Source organism: Bactrocera oleae, chromosome 2, assembly GCF_042242935.1.
Source record: "Bactrocera oleae isolate idBacOlea1 chromosome 2, idBacOlea1, whole genome shotgun sequence".
NCBI classification, from domain to species: Eukaryota; Metazoa; Arthropoda; class Insecta; order Diptera; family Tephritidae; genus Bactrocera; species Bactrocera oleae.
This window is the reverse complement of record NC_091536.1, coordinates 88,675,024-88,699,763: the sequence shown is the minus strand read 5'-3', so window position 1 is coordinate 88,699,763 and position 24,740 is coordinate 88,675,024. Positions and strand designations below refer to the sequence as shown.

The following is a 24,740-nucleotide window of genomic DNA, read 5'->3' as shown; positions in this document are numbered from 1 at the left end:
TTCCCGTTACAACTAAGAGAGTCTCAGTATTGGAGAGCCTTTCGGAGAGGTGTCTATCAACCAATTTTTTAGAGTATGAAGCGAAAGAAAACATTGCTTTTTTTGACCTACCTCAATATATACTTATATAATAAAAGCGAAAAAATAAACATGTTTTGTTGTAAAGCTTTTACAAATGCTACGTTTATATTTCTCATAGTTTATTTTCCCATATAGTTATTTTCAAAAAGTGTTTATATATATTTATGCACTTGAACTCCTGCTGATCGTGTAAAACTAAAACAAGTACAGTTTTATTTTATTCATAAAAATTGTTGCTACCTAAGACACTTTCAATTCTAACCTTGAAATGCGCTGCGGTGTCTCATAAAGTGTTTTCCATTTTTATTTTTTAAAATTATTGCATGCACGTGACCCACACTCGCACTCGCTTTGATTTGTGCATGCGCACGAAAAGTGGCACACACTCGTTCATACTGGTCTGTTTAAGTATGTCCGGGTTTGTATACTTACATATATGGTTATAAAGAATATATGTCTACGAGTTTATATGCGTATTTGTGCCAAAAAAATTAATTTTAGTTCGCTTGTTTCTTATAATAATTCATATTACCCAGTTTCCTTTTACTTAAATCAAACTTCAGCCTGCTTAGTCATTTCCTGTATAGCAGATATATCGACTTAACTGCTCTAATAACATGGATCCATAAACGTAAAAAAAACTGCACAAAATGTGCTCACTTTCATTTAGTACAACAAACATGCACTTATCCGCTCTGTCTGCGGCAAGTAACTTTACATTTTAGTGGTTGTAAGTGTTTAATTTTAAGTGGCGGGATGTGGGTTTTGATTACGAGCTGCAGTTCACGCGCTGCGCTTGTGGCTAAAAATATTAGTTTTCCATATTAAACATTGTTCTGTCAATGCACATTTTTTCATGTTTCGTATGGTTCTTGTTAGCTTTCATAAATAGCGGTATATAAAAAATGCAAATTAGCAATCTTGTGAGCGGTAGTTTATGAGGTGTTGTTAACTACCGAGTGGCGGCAGTTAGTATTAATTAAAAAATTAAATGCCAGACAAGCCAAAAACAACTAAGTAGGCAGGAGTGTACAATATTTTCGTTTTTGTTCAAAAACACAACTAATTAATTTTGTTTATCTGCTTGCGAAGGCCTTAATCGTTTGCTTTTGTACTTTGCCTGCTTTTGTGCTTTATAAGAAATAATCTAAACTGAAATTACCTTTTTAATGCATCTGCAGCTGTTCGATTACCAAATTGCTTTGTGATTATTACACTCATAATTCTTAATGAATGCCTTAATGTGTGTGAAAGAGTAGCCACTGTAAACCAACGTATTTACTAGGAGGTCGTGTCTTAAGTCTCACAGCAGCCGTTTGCTCTTGGAGATATTTTCAAAATAGGTAATATGGCAATTATTGCTATATAATCTATAACATTTATTCTAGTTTGCTTATTATCTACGGTATTTTGAAAGGATTTTGCAAGCATTTTAGTGGCAAACGCTGAAATATTATTATTACAATTTATTTGGCAAAATAACTTTCCAACTTTTCAATTTTTTTTTCAAAGCCTAAATTTATTTTTTTCATTAGCATTTATAACAATAAAATAATAAAAACTCATAAAAATAAAAAAATGTAAAATTATTTATACAGAATATGCAATATATTTGCAATATAACCGTGTTCCCACTCATATGCCATACTAAGCAAGCGGCTTGGAAGCAGCAAATTTTATGTTTCTTAATAGCTTTTAACCTCTGATTATATAAAAAAAATGTTAACTTCATTAATGATATACATCAAAATATAGAAAAATATAGTAAAAATATCGTAAACAAAATTCAAATGCAAAACCAGAAAAATTAAATGAGTTTTAAGTGCTACCACTTGAATTTTTTATTGTTGTATGCAGTTTTGTGAATTTTAAGTATCACTTACGAGTAAGCGTGTAGAAATCATGACGGTTTTTCAACACATTAAAACTTTAAAAACATGTTATGTATGTATATAATATATGTTGCAATACCAAAAGCGTACAATTTTCAATAATGACCATATTGACTCAAAAACTGGCCTTGTAAGAAAATTGCAAATTTAACACGCTTATAACTATATAGCATGTAATATTTTGCATAAACTTATTTTTACTATAGCAAGAAAATTCTTAAATTAACTTACAATTTTAAAAAATAAATCTTTAGTTTTCTCAATCATTTCCATAAATCTTTGTCATCACTCTTTCTTTTATTGATTAAAATCGCAAAATGCTTGGTATCTCAAATAAAATGCTTAACTGACAAATTTCGCGTAATTTTTTCTATGCGTGTGAGCTTCAAATAGCTAAGTTTTTCATAACTTTTTTTTTTTAGTTTTTTCTTTTATATTTTTCTTTTGCGATATAACTTGTAAACTGTTGCAGTGCTGACAATTTTCCTTTCATATCTATTATTTTTAGCTCTAACACTTGTATGTACATTGTACATACTTATATGTTTTCTTCACAAGCAAAGATTTATCTTGAAAAGCCGTCTTAACTGGTAACTGCTACCTAAAATGCAAAAAACCACATACAACAACAAATGCAAGCGCTTTAAACTGTGAGACCTAAACCACCCTTGACTTTACTTTTGCTTTTGGATAGTGTCTTTGCACTGATTTTTTATCGTGTACATAAATACTTATATATTTCGTTTAAATAATTATTGAAGGCAAATATTTTCTAACTTATATGGTGGCAAGAAATATGAAAAAAAATTAGAGTTGCCGTTGGCTATACTAAAAAATACCAAACATTTTTCAGTGTGCACTTTTAGTGGAAATTCAGGTTATATTCCTGAACTTTTAATATTTAAAAGTCACCAGCAGACATTTTTTTGTGTTTTCATATTAAGCATATGCTTACTGGTTTGTATATGAGCTTAATTTATGCACGTATTGCAAATATGTTACATATTGCAACCGCACATACACATGCATATACATATGTAAAAAGCAACAAACTTGATATCACAAAATCATTGATTTCCCTGAACATTGTATATGAATTTACATATATATGAAAAATATCTCAATATATTTTTTCTTAGCAGTTGGTGGCTTTATTATTATAGCAAATTTATGGTGGCATGTGCATTCATGTGTGAAGTGTGGCATTCCACACATCACACTTTGAACAAAATGCAAATTAGCTGGCACTTAAGAATGTGGAATGCAAGCTGCCAAATAAATAAAGCTAATGTGATAAAATAACATATTTGGAAAAAATTAAGTGCTTGCAAATGTATTTATTTACTGTGCCAGAAAAGATATAATTTTGTATTTAATTGATTATGTTGCTTTGAAGTTCTAAAAGAGGAATTTTCATTAAATATTGCTACAATTTTGTTTTATATGTATATACTTTGCACATATTTCTGGAATGGATATTTCATATAAAATAAAACTAAAAATAACAGTATGCGGCTTATAACCGAAACTTAAGAACTGAATTCACCTTTGTCGTGAAGAATGTATTAATTTTTTTCTTCTCAGGATATGTACTATTATACGATTTCTCTAAAAACGTCAAATCAAATTATTTTTATTGTATTCACAAAATAGTAGTGTGCCTTTTGAATGAATTTTCTCTTTCCTTGCATTTAAAATTTTAAGAAAGAAGACAACATTTTCGACCTGCTTGATTTGACCAAAATCCAAATAAAAATTGATATTTGTCAACTTTTAGTCTCAGGCATCCATTATTTCATTAGAAATTGGTCCTCGTCTTTAAGCAGCTGCAGAGGTTATAATCGAATAGTTACGTGCTAACTGGAATAACTTAGTTCATTGCTAGGTCACAGCTATTGTGATTAAATGTTTTGCTAACTATTTTATTCAGCGCTGATTATCATATACTTTATATTTGTATGAGGCATTCAAGGATAACTCTTTATTTTTAGAATTCAAATTTATCAAAGTCAAGCTAGATTCAAACAAATTGGATATACATATGTATTATTTAAAATTTTTTAAATATCAGCTATTAGTTGGTTATAGTTGTACTCTGAGACTATTATAATTTTATATTTATTTTAGGTCTAACTCAGGAAAGTCTAATAAGCAGAACTTTAAACGATCAAAATATTGAATATAATCCTTTTGTATGAGCACCAATACTACATAAGATACAAATCAACACCTTCAACTACTTTGTTACCTAAAAGGATTCTAAGCGGTAGATAAACTCAGCAAACACTTCCTCTAACACCGAATAAAAATAAGCCACTACTTCCCACTAACCTAATTAGTTTGCATTTCATGACAAATTCACCGCATTTTCTGGCAACATTGCAACATTTCACATAAATATGCAATAATAGGCACTAATCTACTAATGCACCCAATTAAAGCAAATAAGAGATTCTAACAACGCACTTACCTATAAGTCTTCAAATATAGCTAAAGATAACGGGGCGATAAATTGATAGCGCGGAGTGCCCACATCGAATACCGAATCAAAGCAAAACTCGTTCGGCTAATTGTGTGTTAAATGAGTCACTAATAACCACGGCGAAATGAAAACTAAAACGACACACACGCACACATCCATAGCCACATACACACAGGCAAAGAGCGAACGTCTGAAATTGGCAGCAAACATATATACAAAAAAGTCAAATATTTGCGCACACATATGTACAAGTGCGTACACAGTTGCGCGTGTGTGTGTTGCGCCACAAGGTTCCAATTAATAAATACATAAATGAACAACACTCACCAAATGCGGTCGCGCTGAAATTAACAATTCATGTCTATTCCTCTATCTTTCTGTCGCTGTTTTTGTTGTTACCGATGCTGTGGCGCGCCGCCAAGACGACAGCGGAGACAGCAACGCACATTGTCAACATACAACGACAACAACAAAGTGGCACAGTGACAAAGGACCAAATCAAAGTTGTTGTTCGACAAAGCTGGTGGCAGAGCAAAGCAGGCGCAAGTCTATATGCACGCGTGGAAGTTGGGCAAGTAAATTCTGCAAAACATCCCCTGAGACGCTGCTAATTTTTTTCTTGAAAGTTTGTCGCCTTTTTTCAATGCGTCTGTGTGGCTTTATGTTATCAACGTTCCTGGAAATTGTGCCACGATTCGTTACCAATTAAAATCCTGTTGCTGCTAATACCAGAAGCGACTTATTAGCCTGTGTTGTTGTACTTGCGATGAGTTTCTCTTCATTTATTCCTTTCTTTAATATATTTTCTTTATTTTTATCGTCTGCGGCAACTAGAAATGGGTTAAAGTAGACAGTTCATATGACAGCGACGGTAAAGGTCTAGTTTTTATATACAAAGAACTCTATAGATATATATTAGGGTGGAGCGAAAAATAAAATTTTGTTTTGCTTAGCCTGTGGGTAAAATCTGTAGATTATAAAAAAAGAAAATGTTTAGACAAAAAAAATAATTTTTGGTTTAAACTCTTCACGTTTATATAAAATATACCGATTTTGACGGTTTTTGACTCAAAATTTATTTTAACGCTTAAGGAAAGCATGTGGTCATTAAGACTTTTTTTTAAAACTCCAATAATAACCACAAAATATTTTTTAAGTTGACAAATTTTAGTTGGCCAGATAGAGGACTCTCCACAGCTTCTAGAACACTTATATCGAAAATTTACTTTAAAACTGAGTGTTTGGTGTTAAAAAAATTTTTTTTTGTCCAAAAATTTTCCTTCTTTATAATCTACAAATTGTACCCTCAGGCTAAGGAAATTTTTTTTCGTTCCACCCTAATATATATAGATGTATCTGTATGTAAGTACGTATATGTGTATATGTGTAAATATGTTTGTGAAACTTGTTTTTGCATTTGCTTTTGAAAATAATCAAACACTTGGCAGAATTGCATATACAAATATTCCAAGAAGCCTAAGAAACAGCTTAGAAATTTCAAATAGTCAGTCCCGTTCATGGGCTTAAGTTAGTATGCTTAGTTAGAAGGAATATATATATAGACAAGTGTTTTTTCTTTTTATTTTTTTACTTTTTTACACGCGCCTGGCGTTGTCGTCTTAGTAGCTAAGTAGTCTTCCATCTAAATTGCAGCGCACAACCAAATAAAGCGTGCTGCCATCATCATCTATTTAGCTTATTGGCATTTGCCGGCATTCTTCCAAAAGACTTAATGCTATGACTTTATTTGCTGTTAAATGTGCGTCGAGTGTGAACACCAAAACGAACAATGGAGAAAGGATGATGAATATTTCGGCAATGGCTCCATCAACATGGATGTGAGTAGCGAAGTACGATGGTGGTTCGATCCTGAAACATCAAAAAATCCAAATAGCGCCTTCCTAAAGACTTGTCTGTGAATCTATTGTGAATTTTTAATTTCTATTATGGATATACTACCAGAGAGGCTCACTATGCTGACTGTTACTGGACTTCGGAGATATTCAAATTTATCAAAATTCATCATGTACAATAGTTAAAAATCGATGGTTCCAGGATACATCCTAGTTTAAAGTTAGAGTAATTGTAGCAGTCAAGAGACGAAGAGTTCTACTCTAACCTCTAACCTCTACTGATATCCCTGCAGCATTATCCAACCCCCGACTTTCAGAATACATCCACATCTACAGTTAGATAATTTTAATGGAACGATAGACCACTCGCTGGATCATTGGTTCGTGTATTTGCTGTGACAAGGAAGAAACAAATTCTAACCGCTAAACGATTTAAAAAAATTCGAAAATAATTTTTATTATTATTATTATTTATTACAATATTTCACTGTATAGAGTTGCCAACTAGGTAAAAGTTTCGTTTTTATATTTAAGTCAAGGCGCACAACTAAAGTTTTTTTAAGAAGAAAAGTCAGATGTAAATCTAACTAATACAAAAAAATTACTATAAGTTTTCCATCACCATTATCATCACCACATGCTCCATTCATTCACCTAATGTTTTTATAGCTTAAATAATCCTAGACGGCTTTTCTACGAAAGTATCAAAAAAGGCACTGAGTCTTCAAACTACCTCTGTACTTAATATATAATACAACAACATAAGTTTTTGTAGCATTGAGTGTATACATATGAAGTCCAGCTTCCGCAAATACCATACACTCGTTGACTTCGTGGCCAACGTCGTACAATCTGCGTCGCACTAACTTTAGCAAAACTTATGCTTTTAAAATTCTGAAGTCCAACTCTGTGCCAGCACTTGGCACTTCTTACTGCAAACGCTGAATATTTATACTTCCCACTTAAGCATTTACAGCCCTTCATGCCGCACTTCTCAGCACGATTTCGCATGAGCTTGTGCCCTCGTATAGCCGACAGTATGCTGCGCTGCTCTCGTTTACAAATATGGCCAGCCACGCACATTTCACTTGCCATTCAAGCCGAGTTAATTTATGTTAATTGCTGCAATGGCAACATGTAATTTTCTACAACTGCTCCACCTGCAATGCATAGTAATGCTTTAAGCCTGCGGCCACAAGCCTTTAGCTACAATGCCTTCATATTTCTATTGTTGTTGTTGCTGAATGTTGCTGGTGCCGCTGGTGCATGTGTACAACAGTCACTTTAAAATTTGTAGACATTTTCCTGTCAGCATCTCGTTTATTGCATTGGATGCGATTTTTTTAAGTGAAATCTATTTTATTTGCCCAGCATTTTTCCTTTATACCAACACACCAATAAACACATACACATATATATATTCATATTTGTTGTTATGGCATTTTTCCTAATATTTCTTCCATTTTTAACTCCGTCTAAATACTTTTCTATTAATCCCTTTCATTAACTATGTTATTGTTGTTTTTGTTTCTTTACAGAGCACTCCAGTTGCCACGACGGTCTTCTGCCACATTCAGGCGCTGGACAAGGATGCTGGTGTTAATGGACTCGTCGAGTATTTTATTGTTGAGGGAAATACAAACACAACGGAAGATGAGAAAATGACAATTGCCGATGGCTATGGTACATTTGCAATTTCCTTTCCCCATCAAGAGCAGGTGAGTGTTAGGAAATTATACAAATTGGACGTGCAAATCAATATATTTTATTCTAGTTTGATGGGATGGGAAGAGTTTATAATATACCATAAAATATGTACATATATATGTACAGCTATATATCATAACCTAACATATGCCAATTACGAGTTGAAAATTCCTGTTTGAATGCCAGTGACCGTCTCACGAAGAATTTACAATAGACACTGACATTATTGGCATAGGTTACAATACCCGTAGAAGTGCTACAAATGGTATTTTCATGAATATAAAAATATGTTATTAATGTAGCAAGCAGCCGGAAAATTTTTTATTATTTCAAATAAAAACACTTCTTTGGCAAATTTTTAACCAATTTAACCAACAACGATTACTTTTTGGGTTCTTCCAAATTTTCAATACAATTTTTGTATTTCGATTTGTCTTTGATTTAAAATACGCCTCTGTTTCAGCGACTGAAATTTCAATATCGCCAAATTTGTTTCTATCGACCATGCTTTAGAGAACTAGGAAGGAGAAAAAAACACTCGGGGATAGATCCGAAAGATACGCAAAAAATATTTGCTGATTTTGAAAATATTTTGTAATATGGTAATAAAGAATAAAGAAATTATACCTCTATTATATAAGGTGACTTCTACTCTATAATTTCTGGTCTACTGCCGATGTCTTAATAACAGTATTTTATATTGTGTATGGTCACTGATTTCGGTATACTTCATCCTACAGATCGGGTTATATAATATATAACGCATACAACAATTTAGAGTTTGCATTTTTCGGAATAATTGTTTGATTGGCGGCATTGCTCATTATATATCATAGCAATATACTGTATATTAACCATGCGCAATTTTTGATGTATAATCTATCCCTACGATCCGTTCTTATGGTATAACACTCAAGAATTAGCGAGGCCAGTTGTCAAAATTTAAGTTTTTTTAATACTACAAGTAGAATAATGGATAATAAATAAAAAATTGTGGTTGACTATTCAGTTGCCAGTTGTTGTCCATAATGCAAATTTTGGTACAGGCTTACCTTTGGGCTACGCTAGGCGCCATACACAATACAAAAATTAATCTATAAAACACAATATGACGTTTTGATCCATAATCAGAAAAAATCTACTTTCATTAAAAATTTCATAAATTTTGACACGTTCAGTATACAATCTTTTACAATGTGAATTCTGGTGGAGCATACAAAATTTTTTAGTAAAAATATATCTCAGTATGATTTTTTCTTTTTTTTTTGGCTCACCTATGCATAAAAGATTTTTTTTAAATGTAAAAGATTTAATTAAAGCTCTCGGTAGAAGCTGCATATTAAGGAAGTGGAAAATTCAATGTAAAAATATTCAACTATTTGTAATAATCAACATCATATAGGTATATACATATGTATATATTTCTATGTGTAAATTTTTTTATTAACTCCACAAACAATGGCTCAATTTTCAGTATAATCAAGTACATATTAATATATTTTGTCCTTAAATCAATATTGCCGTTTCAAAATCAATTCACATGAATAAATTGGTAATAAAATAAAAAGTTCTCGAATCTTTTCAACCAATAAATGCATATTAACAGCAAATTATTTCAAACTAAAAACCAAACCCATCTGAGATAAACCCAACTGCAGCATTGTGGAGGGTAATGGCTTGTGAATGCAGGCAATAAATCTTGTCACATTTGTATCTATGAATTCTCGAGAAAATCGCAGAATGCAAAAGCAAGCAAGAATAAAAAAATAACATTATATATATATTCATATGTTTGCAATAAAAACAAACATACAATTAGTAGTATATTTAAATGTAACCATGCAGATACTTTTTGAGAGTCATGTAGCATGCGTTGGTGGTCTCAATCATTTGGCAAATTTATCTACAACTCTGATAGACAACAACTTGCGTATGTTGTTGTTCATACTGCTGCAAATGGCATGGCTGCTTGCGCCTATGTATTCCACTGTCATTCATTGTCAGTAATCGATGCAATCAGTCAAATTGCATACCAATATCATTTATATCTGTATATGTTTACGTATATACATACACGTTTTTATTATGCGCAGAGTCAATATGTGATATCCACCATGCAACACACCTCAAACGTAAAAATTGTTAGATTTTTGATTCGTCAGCATTTAATATACATATCAATACATATTTATCTGAGCCAAATAATGCGCTTTTAATGAAAAAATAACAAACACATATATGTCTACACTTATATCTCCGCAGGTGACTGTCGCCAAAACGCTGGATTACGAGAAGGTATAACGTTATTATCTAACCAACGGCGCAGCGGTAAGTTGACTGAGCATGCGCTTGTAAATTTGGTATAAACATTGCGTTATTAATATTGTAAATAGTAAGGTTAAACGCAATTCATTAATACGAAACATTAGTGTTGAAACATAACTGATATAGCAGAGAAACGCACACACATAAGTACCTACATATATACTTAACAATACCTAAAAAAAATCATTTGAGAGCCACGACAGAAATTCTTTGTGTCACTATCTTTTATCCTCACATACTCAACTACATATTTTTCGTGTTGGAAAAGTTAAAGTCACCGCACAACTCTCTTTTTCCATAATTTTTTCGCCAGTTTCTACCTAAAGCATTCACTTCCTGAACTCCCAGCAGGCGCTTTAAACTTTAAGTATTTTTTACCTCTTTCCTCTTTCACTGCAACTCTGTGTGCACACATAGCTGGCAGCAGATATTCATAAATCGCTGGCTGTTGGAATTTTAGCGCTTCATTGCACCGCGTTGCCCCGCATTTTATGTGACAGCATTTCGCTGTTGAGGCTTTTGTAATTTGATAGCGACAGCTTAGACTGTCAAGCCAGTGGTGAGCCAGTGAACCCAACACGCCAAATCACACAAAAGTAAATGTAAGAGTACAGTGGAGTCTCTATGTGAAAATACTTGTAATTTTACAAACATTTTTTCATGCCTCTGACGTCTTTAACATCTTTTTGTTGTAAGAATATCTTACTGCATAACATGATCGTGTAGAATGCAAACTGCTTCTTTGTTTTATGCAGAATGAGAAGCATGATTATTATGAATTTATTGGAAGAAGTCTGAGGAAAACTCTTTATCTCATATTATTTCCATATTAATGTCAAATATATATATATATAAAGTTATACAATTATATAGAACCTGTTTCAAATTCAGGAAGCATTAGAGAGTAGCAAATCGAACAACCTAATCAACTCTTTGTGTAGAAATGGTGAATCGACAACAGCCATATTGTACGTAGTTGTAAAACCAGAAAATTAAGAATAAACAAATGTAAACATCGAAAGCATCCCATTTAACTGGAAATTCTCGTTATATTTGCTGAAAAGCGACCACTGACATTAGTCAAAGCTAGAATTATCAGTTTTCAGTTATGCAAGAAAACCAAATTTACCTGTTGGAGATTTCTCAAGCTGAAATCTTACGTTCTTTTTTCATGCTAAAATCTTATCACTTCTTTTCTTTTATAATTTGCCAAAAGCAAAAAAGCATTGATACTCAGCGCAGGTCTACAGGATGAATAAGACAAAATATATGTATACATATTCATTGCAGGCCTTTCTTAGAAGAAAATTTTCGTATACATTTCGTAGATATTTTAACAATATAATCATTAACTATAAAGTATTTGAATAATTATTCATATATTAATAAAATTATATAATAGAAAATACCCAAAATATAATAAAATTCTTAAGTCTATAATTGATACAGCTCGGGTATAATTGATAAAAAATTGCAATTTTACAAGTATTTTTCTTTAGTAAGAGAAGAACATATTTGCAATAAGCGCTTAATTGTATTATCCCCTAAAAATGCCATACTTCTCAACGCCAAATGTCACCATGACCATTATTTGAACTAAGAGCCCAACTGTAGGCTTTAGGTTTATGTTGTCTATAAAATGATGCCTATATTTAAGAAGAAACCATATAATATATTATATATAATTTTTACCAACTTTGAAGAAATCTTACTGCTTTCGATTCATTCCTGCAAGCACTGCTAATCATATAAAATTCTAAATTTTCATATGTTTTCCATTATAAATGAAAGTAACTTCTTATGAATTTCATATATTTCAGACAGATTGAAAATTTTTTTCCAGGTTTTTACTCAATTTATTAAGCACAAAAATATCTTACCCAAAACGATAGCTGAAAATGCTCGACATGCAGGCAGTGCAACATATCGGCATTCAGGAATCATTAGAAGCCACCAAATAATATAACACTTAAGTGTTAAATCTATACAAATAAGAATCACTAACATTCCAGTATCGCCGGCTAAGACGCCTTATATAAGTCAGTATTATATAACTTAGCTTAAGCGAGGTGTTGTTGACAACGGTGCTTTGTAATGATATGGAATCGAAATGACAGCAACGAATGAAATTTAATTAAATTTATATTTTCATTTTTTGCAAGTGACTGCTATAGGATGAGCGCAATGCCATTCCACTCGAAGAGTCTCGAAGAATTATATGACAGTCGCTTTATGAGAACTGCTTCTGGGAACAAAAATTGTGTGCGCGAGGAAACTGCTCAGGTGACAAGTGCAGCTTACTTAGAATAGCAAAAATACGCGGCACGTTCAGTGGAAAAGGCGCGAGTCTATTAAAATCCAATTAAAATGGTGCAAGTTTGGACTGTTAGTTGAATGGACTGTTAGTTAGACGGATGGCAAACAATTGTAAAATATATGACGTGCTTGTATACGTATGTATATACGTATGTATAAAAGTATTCATGTATATAAATTCATATATAATATGCTTAAAAAAATGCATGTGGCTGTGTGAAAATCAATCGTATTGTAGGCTGACGGTCACAACCCACTTCCTCAAACAAATTGCCAACAGGCCACCGAGTGGGCATATTTAACTCTGTTGTATGTTTGACTCTATATTATATAGCAGCTGAATAACTGTGTGTTTGACAGATCTGTGCTCAAATCGCTTTTTATTAGCTGTTTATTAATTATTTTTTTATTTAATTCTAAAATTTTATTGTACCCATTGCTTGCTCATACGTTGAGAATATGACTTTGTGCTTGTAACGGTTGTTTGTGGTTGACAACGGCTGACTATGATCATATGTACATACATAGGAATAATTAGAATAAACCATTTCACTTCCGCATTCCCATTTGTTTGAGCACCAGTTTTCCAGTTTATGGCAGTTGATATTTAAAAGCAATACTAAGAAGTTTGCTTATTCAACTTAATTGAAATATTTCAATAAAAAGAAGAAAAATGTTACCTTTGGCTGCACTGCAGTTATTATACCTTTCACAGGCGGATTTCTTAAAGCTTACTAGTACAATTTTATTTCTGATGCTACAATCATCGTGGCAAACTTATTATACCCTACTCAGAGTATAATTATTACATGTTATCCTTAATTTCCTGTTTGGCCAAGCAAGATGATTATAATAAAAATACGCCCAGTTCACATATGACGCTTTTTTAAACTATTTTACAGTATATCTCTTTACAATCACCAAGTTCAATGAAGATATCGATTGAAATAAAACTCATTATAAATAGATCTTTAAAATAATAAATATGGTCTAAATCAGAATTTAGCTTTTCAAGACTGGTGATACTAAATACGAGGACTTCAGTGCTTCTTGCTGATCATATACCGAGATTATAAGTCAATCTGTAAGATTACTGAAAATAAGGTTTGATAATGTTGGTTCTATACTCCTTCTAGCCACCAAATACGAGGTGTATTAAAAAATTACGGATATTTTAAGATTAAAATTTGACGAGTGTGGAGAGTCAAATAATACAAATTTTATTTAATTGTGTTCATATACATGCCCCAGAAGTACGATAAAATGTTCGACTATATTCATTGCTTACTTTGTAAGTTGTACCCGCTGAGGTTAGACGTGGTTTTATAAGTTTGGCGATTTTCGTTTGTTAAAAGAAATAGATTTGATAAGATTGTTCGTCAAATTTTGGCCAAAAAATATTCTAGCTATTCTCTTGCCTCCATATTCATGAGATATGGCTTCGTGTGACCTTTTCCTATTTCCAAAAATAAAAATTAACCTCAATTTTTGACCGATCGGTTAACTTTATACGATCAATAAAGTTAGCTGACAATTTCAAAATGAATAAAATCGGCCCAAAGATTGGTTTAGAGGCCATCAGGCTTACTTTAATATTTTTGAAAGTATGCGACCCAACTAGTTCCAGAATAAGTTTATGAGCTCTTAGTGCTTAGCTTTCTTCTAATGATTTTATGCAATAATACAAAAATTACCCTAAAACACAGGCCTTGGATAAAAATTCCCGATATTGCTCGTATACTCCATTCAACTAATCCAAGTTCTGATGCAATTAATTTTCCACATTTACACAACTTCTGGCTGTCTATGTAATATTAGCCACTCAGTGCATACTTTGTTGAAAAATGGTCTACACGTTTGACATGCCAAACTACAAAAACTGTGCCAAACTAGCACACAAATTTAGCATTGAAAATCGGTAATTCGAGCCACGATAAATTTTACTTTCCGGGTGTATAAACTCACATTAATTATAACAAATTATATTATTGTCTAAACCCGATCTTATTTCACACAAGCGACAGCACAATGCTATTCTTTGCCACACTTTTGGCGACTCTGTGTGAAAATAATTAGAAAATTGCCGTTTTTGGATTTGGAAAAAAAAATTAACGAAAATTATATGGCTTAAATGTCGAGTATAAAGAAACAAAATGTGTCTAGTGGCGTTACCAGATCTGTAGAAAAAAGCTTTATGCAAATTTGTGTGCCGTTTTTGGCAATTATTGTAAATGTGTACAGTGTTTTCGCTTATCGTACTTCTAGTATTTTTTTGTTGGCTGGAAAAGCTTTCTGGGTGTTAAAAACGTTTTTTTTTGCCTTATGGAGCGAAAAGCTTTTAATCGGAAACTAGATCTAATGTGTAGAAACCTTGCTGCGCATTTTATTATTTTCACTTTTTTTAGATTTTTTTAAAATATTTTTGTTCGAATATTATTGTATTACCGGTAATCCATGTATTTGCTCTACAAGCATTTACACAAAAAGTTTGACGAGATCGAATCGATTTGCTTGACCCATTGGGCATAATAAAATAATGCCGAAAATGTATTCTGTTTATAAATGAAGTAAAAAATTTGGCAATTGGATTAGTCTTACTAAAGCTGCCGACCATGGTAAAGAATTATAATGAATGACACAAAAAAACATCTATACTTGTTTAGACATAAGCACGGATTTCAAGCTTATTTTTTCATACAATTTTATCTCAGCATATTTTCACAAAGATTGTTGCTATCAGTCAGCCATGTTCCGCTAGTTAAGAATTCCACTCGGTGGGTGTATGATAACCGCGCAATACACAAAAATAAAAACTGAGAAATACAAAAATATTTTTTCACTATGCAGATAAGCGTTTACGATAAGTTTGACATTACTTGTCAAGTTTAAGCTTTATTTTCTGCAAATGCTAGTATATGTTAATACAAGTTTCTCGATCGCTCAATTGATATGGAGCTACATGTGCCCGTGTCCAATTGCGAAAATTTGCATGTATATCTAGTCGAACATGTGTATCTGGAATAATGGAATTATAAACTATTATAAACTACATTTGAAGAGTTAAGATTGCTTGCTTGGCTATTACCGTGAATACTGAGGATTTTGGATATACATATAAATTTTTGGTCTAGAACCCACTATTTTTTTCTATTTTGATATCTGGTATACCCAAATATGTTAGTTTGTCTCATTTAAGATTAATCTTTAAGTATGGAAATGAGTTATTTAAAATTATTGTGATATCTTTTTCTCTACCACTCTCCCTTCTATAAATAAACGGCGCCACCATCTAAAATCTCTTCTCTTGGTTGAGGATAGAACAATTTAAAAAAATTTATTCAAAAACACTTTACACCTTGTCGTATTAGAGTATCGTAGGTTTGAGTTTCGAAAGCATGCGATAGTTCTACTTACACTTATTTCGTATCAGAAAGCAATCTGCTTTATGTATGTATGTGTAAGAATGTTGCTTTTCCTTGCAAAATGGAAACAAATTAAACTTCATTATTCATTATTTGTTTTAATGATGACATAATTGAGAGCCATTTGAAATTTGTTTGCCATTATTTATCAAAGCGCCATACTCCATAAGTTGAGCGTCAAAATCGCAGACCCCGTGAAAGGCCTGAGAAATTGAACAGCGATTGATGGAACGTGTTGGCTGCTTGGTGTTGCCGTTAATGATTGAGTTATCAACAGTTTCTTTTGCTGCTGATAGTGTGAACTTGCAGGCATGTCGTGAACTCCAACACGTAGCATTACAGTGTGTCCATGTAAATGTCAAATTTTGCGCAGAAATGCCACAAATGGATATTTTCTACCTTTAATACCCACAAACAGCTCTAAAAGCAAAGCGAGGAACAAAAATTTAAGTTTTAAGAGTGGTTTATCAAGCTAATATTTATCATTATCAAGCAAACCTATGTTACTAATCTATATATAAAATATATTGGAACAACTTTTTAAAATCACTCACAGTAATCACATGTCGAAAAAAACCCTTAACCATTTTTTGATGATTTAAAGTAGAATAGATAATGCCACTTGGAGATTAGTTGCAGTCACGTTAATATTATATTTCATCCGAAGCAATGCTGAATATATTTTAAAGATTAACATAGTTTTAAACATTAACAAATGGCACTATTATCAATAAAAGTCTGCATTGATTATAAATTTCTAAGAAAGACCTCATTGTAACTAACGTCTGGAGCTGTTGCCTAGGTATGCACTATTACACTTAAAATGAATAATCCAGCAGTAATGCGTACATTGTTCTCGATATCAGAAATAAAAAATGTGCTCAAGTATACATATATGTTTGTAATTATCTTGGCAAAAGATTTACCATTCTTTCTTATTGTTTTTGTTTTTTCTCGAAAATAGTTCCTGGCTTTATTTGTTTGTCATGTCTAACAAGTCTATTAGTCATTGTGTCCGCTCTGACCTGTGACTCCAATTTTCATGTGTAACATTTTTTTATTTGATTCACGTGCTGCTGTTGTTGCTGCCGCTAAAGCTAGCGCTTGGTAGTTGTTATTAGAATTTTCCGGTACTACATTTTTCAAAGTTGTAAATATACTTTTGGTCTTGTTGTTAGTGTAGCAGAGTAAACAATGCAAGAAATAACAAAAGCAACAAAAACCTGCGGCAACATATACTCAAAGCTGGCTTCAAGAGGTGAGCATGTGCTGCACACCAAACATTTTATTGATTTTGCGCTTTCATAATTCTGTATTTGTTTACCAATTTTGTTGTTTGCGTACTTGAAGTGCAATGGCATATTTGGGGCAGGAAGGCAGGTTGTTGTAACTACTTGTTGCTGCTAACAGCGAACTTTGTTACCGCTTAATTGTTCCGCTACCCTAGTTGTTCCGCAGCATTTGCGAAGGGAAAACAAAATTCACAGCTTTTTGTACCTTGAACAGGAAACTTCATAGACCCTATACAGTGTATATATAAATGATCAGCATGATGAGCTAAGTCGATTTAGACATATCAGTCTATCTGTCCGTCCGTTTGCATATGTAGGAACTAGTCTCTCAGTTTTTCAGATATCAATCTGAAATGTTGCATCCATCCTTTTCTCACCAAGAAGCTGCTCATTTGTCGGAACACCCCATTTATCGGACCACTATAGAATATAGCTGCCAAACAAACTGACCGATCTAAGTTCTTGTAAGGAATCTTTTGTATATGTGAAGGGTATTATAGCTTCGGTCAGCCAAAGTTAACGTTTTTTCACACGAAAATATTACCGTTGTTGATGATAAGGTGCGGTAGTCGTCGCTAATATTGTGTGACTATTGGCTGCTTATTTATTTTGTGCACTACTTTTCATACTTAAATTTTTGAAATATTTTTTGGTGTGCTCATGGACCACACATGCGTTCGTTGAAAGAGCTGCGGCTTATATACTTGTGGAAAAATGTGCACAATTGTTGCATAAACTCTTCACATTTTGCAAACGCGCCAAAAGCAAGTGGCAAGGCGATAAGATCTTCTCCCAAACATTTTGCGACTTCAATAAACTTAAATAAGTTAAATCTGCTGGGACTACAACAAAAACATTAATCCAAACCCGAAGTAGAGAAATAATTCACTGCCTGCCACACGCCAATTTGCAAGTTGCAAGTTGCCAAACGATGTGCCTACAGCATTCGCCCGGCAAAATGGCCAACTTGGCGGCAGCAATCTAATATACTCGCCCTGAGCGGCCTTGATGCCGCGGCGGCAACAACAAGACGCACAGAGTGTCAATAGCTGCCACATTGACGCTTAGTCGTGCTACGCTTGGCCAGCGGGCGCGCAACGCCAATTGACGAGCTGGCACTCTTACTTTTCGCGCTGCTGTGTGGTTGTGTTGCACGGCTACTTGAGTAGTTCACACAAATTAACAGCAGCGCCATCGCCATCACCATCACAAAAGCACCAAGCAGCAAACACCAACCACCAGGCAGCCAGCAGCAGTTGCACAACCACACTCCTTCAACGTGGCATTACCACTACCTTCTATGCCACATTGCGGCAGTCATCAGGTTTTGCTGTGGGTCATGTAGCAATCATAGCAGTGCAACACACACACATACATTTGTTTCACTGTGTGGCATATTTTTGCGCAACATGCCACACGTACAAAATATGAGTGGAAAAAAGAAAAATTCTTTGCTGATTTTCATAATCTACTTTCCTGACGCTGCCGTTGAGTCTTGAGGTTCCAGCCGCCTGACAGCCGTGGAAGGGTGTACTGTGCAATACCTTTAGATTTTCTAAATTTTTTTTTAGTTTTTGCTCGCAAATATATTTATCAGATTTTTCTTCTCGTCGCTATTGCCAATAACAACAACAATATATTTATGGCCCAGCCATTATTGCTGTTGTTGCACGTAAATGCATCGCTGTGCTGTGGTAAAGTGATTTCGACGTTTTCGATTCTTGTTATTGTTTTTGTCTAGGCTTTCTGTCTTTCTGCTAAGCTTTTCATTGTAATAATTTTCTTCTTATGTAAAATTATTTGCCTTTTATGGGTTTTAACCGTTATTTTGCGATTTTGATATTGAAGTCGTTTGCCTCAAAATGGTCTCGCTATGAAATGGGGCAAGCCGAGTTACGACATTTGCGCTGAGTTTACAGGTAAATTAAATCGCAATTACTGGCACAATAATAGCAACCTAACAGTGAAGTTGAAGCGAATTTTTATATATCTGAAATAAATTTTCTAAAATTTCAATTATATCTGCGTTGAGTGTAACTAGCGGAATAAGCTAATGTCTACATCAATAATTATAGAATAAACTGGAAGCTGGAGCCCAGCGGGCTTCTAACTACTTCTCCATATCAGAAAGTGCTTGAAAATATATTAGCTTATAGATTCAACAACAGCTGATATCGGATATAAGTCCAACATTTGAAAGTAAGCAAATTTAAAAGAAATAAGAAAAAACTTTAATTTCGGTTGCACCGAGGCTATAATACCCTCCACAGAGAAACATTTTTCCATACAAAAAAACTTGATTTTAATTCATGGGTTTGTATGGCAGTTATATGCTCGAATGGTCTGATCTAGACAATTTGTTCGGAAATTGTACCGTTGATTATGGACAATAATAAATGTCAAATTTCGTGAAGATATTTTGTTATCCAAAAACGTTTTCCATATAACGACTTGATATCATTATTTCTAGGGGTGTTTCCTATTAAAGGGGCAAAAAAGATATTCCTGAATAAATAAACAATTTATTAAGAAATACAAAATTCGCGATACTTTTTGAACAAACGTCTTATACACACAGACGTACATGACTAAGTCAATGCAGCTCGTCATTCTGATGATTTATATATATTTTTAAAACTCAAAATACGCTCTTCAAGGTATAAAAATACGTATTAAAAGTGCAAAAATGAGTACTATGCATTAAAAGGTCGAAAAATATTTTGTTATTTATTATTCGCAAAGTACCCGCTGTATTAAATTTCTTCCATATACATGGACATATATATGAAATTAAATTAACTGAATTATTAAAACTGAATTAATTATACAACAATAAATTTTTTAATATTATAAATTTTTAACTTCCCGCTAAGAAAATGGAAAATTTTCTAAAAATCGGGAAGATATTGGTTTCACTCCATTTTGCAAAAATCGAGTTCTCAACAGATCTCGACGTTCTGAGGGTCGAGGAAGCTTCCCCGAACATTTCTACGATGATGTCCGTATGTCTGTATGTATGTGTGGATGTATGTGTGTGTGTGTGGATGTATGTGACCCTCTTATAACTATTAAACTGCTCAACCGATTTGAATAAACTAAACGGCATTCCAAAGGGTTTCATTGCACTTGAATTTCGTGTAAGTTTGGACCCAATCGGACCAGTAGATTTCGAGAAATCTCAAAAATAAAAAATTCGAAAAATTTAGAAGAGCTCAAAAGCAGTGAAAAAAGCGAAATTTGAACGTTAGCGTATGAAATTAGAGGGAAGTTGCAGGGATGGCCCTTGAGGCCAAACGTTTTCCACATTTTTTTTATCCAAAAATCTAGATCAAAATTGATAAAGCTTCAGCTGACCTGAGACCAAAAATTATTCTTTGAAAATTGAGACATTATAAATACATTTTTTTTATTTTCTAGATATTTTTACATATAAAATAGACTAATAGTTGTCAAACTAATCACTTTCGCATATTTTTTGTAATTCTGAAGAATTGCAAAGCTATGATCAATTGGACTTATACTGTATAAATATAATCTATAAATTTAATTTTTACTACAATATTTATGGAACTTTATTTATTTAACTCGACTAAATGTCTGGTGTTGAATTATTCGTCAGCTGTCGTAATAAGATTATGTGTAAAATATATGTATACGAAGGAGACTTCCCTTTTTTTCCCCAATACTCAGTTTGATGTTAATAATGAAGCTAGTGAAAAGAGTTGCCATACTGGAACCTAGTTTGATGTTGGAAGACATGTATAACATAGATTCACATTGTCTAAAACAGGACCTATATTATAGAATCCATTAATTTTCCGTGTTTTTGGTACATATAATATTATTTACTTTAAATTTGTTCGGAAATTACTCATACCACCCGTAGCACCCAGTATGAAAAGTATAAATTTTCTAGAGCTGAAATAATAAATAGTTCATTAATAATTTGTATGTTGCACGTATATACCGCTGTGAGTTTTAGTGAATAGTTATAATATATATATATAATATATATTCTCACCATACACTGAACTCAAGAAGAACCATCAACCTCAGAAAAAGTTTACAGAGCCCTACACAATATAGTCTCTTAGCCAAAAACAACTCAAGGCTGATCACAGATAGACAAATAAACGCTGTTTAAATTAATAGCAAACAGTAAAAAGATACAAAAAAATACTTTTTCTGAAGAATCTTTTCCTCCAATTGCTTAAATTAAGGCTTTGAGGAACTGCATCACACTCACATATATATATATAAAGCAATATTAAGAACATGTAAAATTTATTATACTCACAACCCCAATGACCACCATTGTCTGTTCATCCAAATACTTATTATGCGAAGCAAATATCATTAATTTATTCATTTTATTATCTACCGACTCTTCTTAATTGATTTCGAAGACTACTGCTGTGCAGCACACATATTTACATTTTATATATGTGCTTACTGCATACTATGCGGCACAAAAATTTTTCACTTCTCTTACTTATTACAACTGTATTTTTTTTTTATTAATTCAAGAAAAGCGCACAAAATCGCTGATACTTTACCTGTATTACTAGAAAATTTACAACTACAACAACAACAAAAAGTATAAAGAATTTTAATTGCGAGATCGCCGACAAGTGTTTGCCGCCGCATGCAATCAGTGTCGAAAAATCAAGCAGCGATAAAATTCAATAATAAACAACAACCACTGCTACGTCACTATGTGTTTGTATGTCAGCAAGCGTGTGTGTGCGTTGTGCTCATATCTCCATCGCAAAATTAATAAATCTGCCTTAAATGGCATGCGAATAGGCGGTAAATATTTTCGACTGCTTGCCACATGTGGTATGCCGCATAAATATTATTCCCCAACACCTGATGAAAAATGCAAATCTATTTGGCAAACATATTTAGCAGCTACCTGCCTGCCTTTCAAATTGAAATCGCAACTTTTTGCTACGCACATCATTTTTTCGTCCTTTTTTAAATTTTTCAGCCGCCAATTCATATTTGGGATTTGCGAAATTTTGTTAGCGCGTAACTGTTTACATATTGGTTCTTCAGCGCGTGCATTGGCTTGTCCGACAACGTTTGGGCGTTGTGGTTTATTGTTAGGCGGATTTTACGTGTTAATTAGAAACGCAAACGTGTCGTGTGCATAAAGATGGAAAATGTGAAGAATAAATAAAAAAAATATGTTTTTTTTTTTGTTTTTTTTTTTGTGTTGCAATACAGCTAACAAGCAAGTCGTGGTGTTCATAGTTAGCACTTGCACTGTTTATTGGGTGCTAGTTTTAGAACTGATTTCCGAGACTTGTGTTCAAAGCTATTATTTGGCAATTATAATATTATTATATAGAGTTAACATATGTTTCATAAATTTCTTGCAGAGCAAATTATTGTAATTTTGTTATTAGCAAAATTTTCATGGAACTCAATAAATACTCAAAATCGTTAAGTATTTCAAAATCTATAATTGCCGAAAAGAATAAATTATTAAATTAATTTTGGTATTTATTTATTTAATGCTCCAGCCGCAGAGGTTTGATAGACAAAGAGCATCCCACTTGATTCACTAGTTCTTAAACCATTATAAAATAAATGGAAAGTATTTAATTATTAATCCATTATTATTAATCCATATTTATTACAACAACGCCAATAGAATTGTTTTGTTTCACTTGTTCATTAAAGCAGTCTGCCACTCTAAAGACTAAAGATACCAACTTGTATGGCAATAAACAAAGAAATCAACATTACATACGCAAAGATATGTATGAGTCTGCGTGTATGCGTATCATTTTCTAACAGAAAAGGCAATAAGTAAGATTAGGAATTTCAAAAAATTAATAGATAAAAATATATATATATATCCTTATTTATCAATAAATGCCACATCCGTCACTTGTCTATTCGCTCCAAGCTCATTTATTAGAGCTTTCAAAAGCGCAAATAGTTTCCGGGTCCATAATGAAGTGTCCCGTCAATTCCACGGAACCACATTTAGTCACAGCCATAATGGAGCGAAAGCATCAATAAGGTAACACTGACAAATGTGTGTTGGATGGGTTTCAATTGTGTGAAATGAACACGCAGATGATGGAATATACGCTCATGTACTTATAAAAATGATTTATGTACGTGTGAAGTTATTTTTCACCATTCTTTAAAATTTTGCTTAAATTTTTTCTGTCCGCTCTTGAAACTCAAGCCTGGTTACACGCAAGTATCTATGTTTGTATGTATTATTTTTTTAAATTCTGTCTGCAGCTAAATTACTATTTGCCAAAGTGAGGGAAAATTGTAAATTAAGATTTTTTCTACACATTTATTTTGTTAAGATGCTTAAAACGCAAATTTTTAAGTTCTTTTTTTTAATTTATGTATTTACAGTGGAAACACTAAACAATGATAATGGCCTATTGATGAGGGAGATGCCGATTCTGCAGCGGTAGCAGCGGCAACGGCAGCAGAAGCAGGGACGTCTCAAATGGCGGATGTGAGTATACTATACAAACAGCCGAACCAACACCGTTAGCGTCCAGTGGTGTTTTTAGCAGATCAGCACTCTCCTGTTTTTCATTAAGCTTTTCGGGTGCTACAACGGGCGGTATTCGGCAGTAAAGTAAAGTTCCTGAAATGCATTGCAGCTGATGATCGGCTAACCTGTTCGTAATTTTTTATTTTAAAGTTAAAGTGTGATTTTTTGTTCTATTATCTAGATGAAGGTAAGTACTTTTTTAGATTTTTCTCCGCTAAGGTTTAGCTTTTTTTAACCTCCAACAAACTGTCGATATTACCTTTGAATAATATTTAATAAAAATCTTTAAAATTATTTAAATATATATGTTGTTATTATTTGATTTATTGTGGATCTAATTGGGCTTGTAAAAAAAATTAAGAAAAGGTGAGTTGAAACCAGAGCTAACTTAACATAAATATTTTTTTCAGTAGAATTACATAATTTTTAATAATGCAACCAAGTTATAAATTTTTGATCTGACAATCATGAGTATTGAAATCAACGAGATTTGGTTAAATGTTTTATTAAAAAAGAAATAACGCAGGCTTTTATTTTGATTATGATCGGTCAGTTTCAATGCCAGCTATATGCTATAGTGGTCCGATACGTGAGCATATCCTTCGGAAAATCGTACGGGTGCAAAATTTCAGATCGATATCTTATAACTGAGTGATTAGTTCTCGGTTGTACAGATATACAGACGATATAGAGAGAGTTAGTTCTGTCTTAGAATATGCGGAAAAAAAGCGTTGCTTCTCTTTTTTTTAAATGCTAACAAGAATCTCTTTTCAATATATTAAATATCACGGATTATATAATCCAAGTTCAATTTTAAAACAGAACTAAAATAGTA

General features: G+C 32.9%; 1 protein-coding gene across 4 annotated transcripts in view; it reads left to right on the top strand.

Annotated features, from left to right (window-relative positions):
• The window catches only part of LOC106624824 (cadherin-99C-like), a 388,115-nt gene extending 363,908 nt beyond the window's left edge, over window positions 1–24,207 (top strand). For all 4 annotated transcript variants that reach the window (XM_070105969.1, XM_070105968.1, XM_070105970.1 and 1 more), the window contains exons 7-9: window positions 7,847–8,026; window positions 10,278–10,343; window positions 23,758–24,207. In XM_070105969.1, the coding sequence (XP_069962070.1) occupies window positions 7,847–8,026; window positions 10,278–10,316 (219 nt within the window). In that variant the 3' untranslated portion in view covers window positions 10,317–10,343; window positions 23,758–24,207. The remainder of the gene's footprint in view (window positions 1–7,846; window positions 8,027–10,277; window positions 10,344–23,757) is intronic.
• Window positions 24,208–24,740: the final 533 nt, after the last annotated feature.